General features: G+C 50.0%; 1 protein-coding gene across 1 annotated transcript; it reads right to left on the reverse strand.

Annotated features, from left to right (window-relative positions):
• Positions 1-2,512: 2,512 nt before the first annotated feature.
• LOC142007547 (olfactory receptor 52P1-like) lies at positions 2,513-3,454 on the reverse strand. The gene has a single exon (XM_074984226.1). It carries the CDS (start codon positions 3,452-3,454, stop codon positions 2,513-2,515), a length of 942 nt encoding a protein of 313 aa, XP_074840327.1.
• Positions 3,455-4,864: the final 1,410 nt, after the last annotated feature.

Genomic DNA, 4,864 nt, shown 5'->3' on the forward strand with positions numbered 1-4,864 from the left:
GGGCGCTATTCCTATCCCCTCATGGGGATAGCGGCTTCGACATCTCGCTGCTTAACGTTGATGTTAACATCGAAATAGCGCCCTACACGTGTAGCCGTGATGGGCTCTATTTCGAAGTTAGTGCTGCTATTTCGAAGTAGCGTGCATGTGTAGACAAGGCTAAGATGGCCACTGTGTCTCCACAGTCCCCGCAGAAATCACAGCCTGATTCTCTTCAGAATAGCCAAATCCTCCTTTTTTTTTCTCATGTCATTGACATTTCCACCCTCAGTCACCACAACTCCGATTTTATGTCAGAACTTCCAAACAATGATTCTTTCTCCATTGTATGTCTTTCCAGGCACTCGCTGCCTCAGTCAAGATACCCTTGTGTCCTAGAAAACTTTCCAACACGCTGTTCTTCACCCAGTGTCTGCCTCTCCTGGCACTAGATTTATGGAAAGGTAACTCAGGCTTCCCTAATGTTTGTCCCTGGAACCTCACCTTTGCTGGAGCACTCTTTCCACAGCTTCTGGGTACCTCCATTTCTGGAGCCCCGGGCCCTGAATCAACCTGGCTTGAGATCTTTCCTCTGGGGTTACTTCCCATGTTTGGCACTGACCCTAAAACCTGCAGGGAACACTCTTACCTGTTCTCCTCTCTGCTCAGTCTCTGGAGACTCCCCACCATGGGTCCCTCTCATTTTTTTTCCATACAATGGTGGAAGACATTTAGTTCTGTGCACCAAGGCATGTGTGGATGTGCAGCACATTAGAAACGCACACTGCTGACAGTGGCCATTCTGCTAACCCACTGGGTGGCACCTGAATCTTTCCTGGGCGGCTGTCCAAGCACTCAGCTTATGGGAAACTGCTCCCCGCACACCTTGGTTTCCACACCTTTCCCAATGGCCAGTCATTTGGCCTCTGCCAAGCCCCACTCGCAGTCTTCTTCCTAAAAATCTCTGCCATAGAGATAGCTCCCTCCACATTTCCCCTTTCATAGCCTTTCTTAGTTTGTGTACAACACACTAAATCTTATCAGGCCTCCCAGCCTCCCTGGAGCAGACTGTGCCATCTCTGGCTTCTCTTAGCCTGCCTACAGCCTTCTCTTTGGAAGGCCTCTCCTAGGGTCACAGCAGCAGCCTGCTCCTTTATGGGTCTGCCCCAGTGTTTCTACAGCCACCTGCTCCTTCCTACACTCACTCCTAGGCTGTGTCTACACGTGCCCCAAACTTCGAAATGGCCGTGCAAATGGCCATTTCGAAGTTTACTAATGAAGCGCTGAAATGCATATTCAGCGCTTCATTAGCATGCGGGCGGCAGCCGCGCTTCGAAATTGACGCTCCTTGCCGCCGCGCAGCGCGTCCAGATGGGGCTCCTTTTCGAAAGGATGCCGCCTACTTCGAAGTCCCCTTATTCCCATGAGCTCATTGGAATAAGGGGACTTCGAAGTAGGCGGCGTCCTTTCGAAAAGGAGCCCTGTCTGGACGCGCCGCGCGGCGGCAAGGACCGTCAATTTCGAAGCGCGGCTGCCGCCCGCATGCTAATGAAACACTGAATATGCATTTCAGCGCTTCATTAGTAAACTTCGAAATGGCCATTTGCATGGCCATTTCGAAGTTTGGGGCACGTGTAGACACAGCCCTAGTGTCCCTACTTCAGGTCCTTCCCAGGGTCTCTTCACCACAGCTCTTGCTTCCTGCCTGGGATCTTTGTCCCTGTGAAAACAGGAAACTGTTTATCTCCTTGCCAACTCTTCCAGAGTTCCTTGCTGCAGTCTACAATTACCCCTGTTTGAATGAGCATTAAGACTCCCACATTGCTGCTTGTGTCCAGGACTGGGTCCAGGGCATCTGTGTCACAGTCTGTGATAAGAACCAGTGGAAGAGGCTATTAATATGCCCACCCCTAAAGTGGACTCAGGGATTGCAGAAGTGTTGGGGTATTGGGAGAAGTTTCTGCACCATATGGCCTCAGGTCTAGCACAGCAGAGGACAAGGGACTCTCGAATACTGCTAGAAAACAGGGAGCAGGATCTGTGTCCAGATGCCCACCCAAAGTGTGGGATGTGTTCAGGCCACACTGAGGCAAGGGGCAGCCAGAAAGGCGTGAGTGGGCACATGGAAGTGGGGAGTGTTGGAGCCGGCTGGGAATGAGAGGGCTGGGGGTAGGAAGACAGGGCAGCCAACTGGTCCTGAAGGTGTGCATGGTCCACCTCGTCTCTCCAGAATGAAGCTCATAGGCAAAGGAAGGTCTCTGGATATCACATAGCACCTCCCATGAACTGAGGCTCTGGTCTCACTGGATTGACTGGGACTGATCAAGAAGAATGGAGTTCTACAGCAGAAAGATGAGTGAAGCCATGTTTTGCCACAGACCCATACCAGTGCGTCTATCAGCTCAGCTGTTCAGCAAGGCAGAAGTGGCTCTTCATAGCAGGAGCTGACTGAGCCATTCATATCCCAGGACTTTCAGGTGTGAGGTCACCAGCACACACGTTTCTTCCATGTGATGACACAGCCTGGGGGCTTTTACACTGGTTTGAGGCCCAAGATGTGGACCACACTCTGACGTATCCCAGGGGTTCTCACCCCATAGATGATGGGGTTCATCATGGGAGGGACAAGCAGGTACACATTGGCGACAAGGATGTGGATGTGTGGATCCATGTGGCCAAAGCGGTGGGAGAAGAAGGAGAAGAAGGCAGGCGTGTATGACACTAGCATGATGCAGACATGGGAGCTGCAGGTACCCAGTGATTTGAGCCGTGCCTCCTTGGAAGGGAGGTTGAAGACAGCCCGGAGGATCAGGATGTAGGACAGGACAATGAAGATAAAATCTAACCCCCCAGTGAGAAATGCAACAACTAGACCATAAGCTCTCAGGACAGTTGTATCCACACAAGCCAATTTTACCAGTGCCATGAACTCACAATAGGTGTGAGAAATGACATTAGTTGTGCAGTATGGAAGCTGACGCAGTAGGATTGGGTGTGGGCCCAGTAACACGGCCCCTCTCATCACAATGCCCAGCCCTATCATGGTTATGACCCGATTGGTCAGGATGGCCGAGTGTTGCAGCGGGTTACAGATGGCGACGTAACGATCAAAGGCCATGGCCAACATGAACCCGGACTCCATTGTAGTCAGGCAGTGAATCAAAAAAATCTGAGCCAGACACATGTCAATATGAGTGGCCCCATCCCTGAACCAGAAAATGCAGAGGGTTTTGGGTACAGCCGTGGTGGAGACGACGAGGTCAGTGAATGCCAGCATGGCAAGGAAAAGGTACATGGGCTCATGGAGGGTTGGTTCCACCTTGATGACAGCCAGGAGAAGGCTGTTCCCCAGGAGTGACAGGATGTAGACAGAGCAGAACGGAATGGAAATCCAGAGGTGCGCTTTTTCCAGCCCTGGGATGCCGACCAGGATGAATGTGGATGGGCTGGGGGAGGTCCAGTTAGAATCCGCCATGTATGAGCCAGTTGGGTGTGTTCAGTTCTACTGCAGGGCTGTTTTCTTTCCCCTGTAACTAACCATTAAATAAGCATTAACTGACTGATAGGAACATGACACAGTGGGTTTTACTCAACATTAATTCTACATCTGTCCTGTCTGAATGGTACAAGACATGTGAGTCACATATAAGGTATCCTTGGTTTTTGCACTTACTACAGAGGATTTTAGTGGTAAGTGAGGATGCTGTAGCAGTTCAGAACAGTGGTTCTTTTTCCCTGTACTCCTCTTATGAACTGTCCAGGAAAAACCCACTTGAAAATAGACACATCAGAGCTAGTGTAAAGGGTGGCAAGCGATTAGAGTTGTACCCGTTGACACCAGATTGAGAGATAGGCCATAAATGCTAGTGCCGTCGGCTGAAAGTGGGATTAAAACCGTTTTTGCTAATTGTGCATTGCATCCCAAATAGCTGCAGCAGAGCGGGGGTGGGGGAAAAGTACAGCTGAGCTCTGTAGCACTTCAGTGAAGAGTTTATGCTGTCAATGGGAGTTTCTCCTGCCTCTGTAAGTAATTTGCCCTCCCCAGGAAGTGGGAGCCAACATGAAAGAATGCCCATTAAAGGTTGATCCCAGACCGAGTACGCTATCGGCAAGCAGAAAGGAGAGCACATTGGAAGGGAGAGGGGGATTTTTGAAATGAAGCAGTTACGTGCTGAGGGGTGGCTGGAGGAGAGAGACACAGACATGTTGAATCCTGAGCAGGGCTTAAAGAGTTCACTAACTATCCAGGCCACGAGGAGATCTGGGCATTCAGATATGCAAGCCAAAAGCAAATGTTTAGTCAGACGTGATCAGGTTATTGTTTATTCTGGGTTTGGGCCGGGAGTACTGTGACTGGCTGAGCTACACTCCTGTGCACTGTACATTTTAAAATGAATCCCAGGGTACTGCTTCTCTCTGCTTTTATCTACCACCATTTTTTTTAGTTACACTGTAACACTTACCAACCAAGCACTCTACCGCATAGCTCCCTTGTTAATAAATTACCCTTTTGTAAAGGCAATGAATTGTTTCCTGTGTTCTAAAGAAGGCTCTGTGTGTATGTGCCTGAGACTGAATGGTCAGCCATCAAACTGCAGCTTAATTTCTTCTTTGCTTTCAATCTCTCTTTTAAGGGAGGGTTAAGAACTTGGAGTCACTCCAGGGGTAGACGTCCAGAATGGGTTCAAAAGAGGGGTTTTCTCACTTGGGTGGTGGCAGCCACCTCTCAGGGCCAGGGGATCTGTGACCTTTGGGAACTTTTAAGCTGAAGCCTATAGAGCCAAGGTGTTTTAAGATCTCTTGTGGGCCTCCGCCTTCTGGACTCAGAGTGTCAGAGTAGGGATCAGCCCTGACAGTAGCTATGACAGTGGGAGACATGGTGTTA

This window comes from Carettochelys insculpta, chromosome 1 (assembly GCF_033958435.1).
Source record: "Carettochelys insculpta isolate YL-2023 chromosome 1, ASM3395843v1, whole genome shotgun sequence".
In the NCBI taxonomy this organism is placed as follows: domain Eukaryota; kingdom Metazoa; phylum Chordata; order Testudines; family Carettochelyidae; genus Carettochelys; species Carettochelys insculpta.

What these genes read in the sequence shown, in the direction of transcription:
- LOC142007547 (XM_074984226.1), bottom strand. Translation starts at nt 3,454, where the DNA reads ATGGCGGATTCTAACTGGACCTCCCCCAGCCCATCCACATTCATCCTG.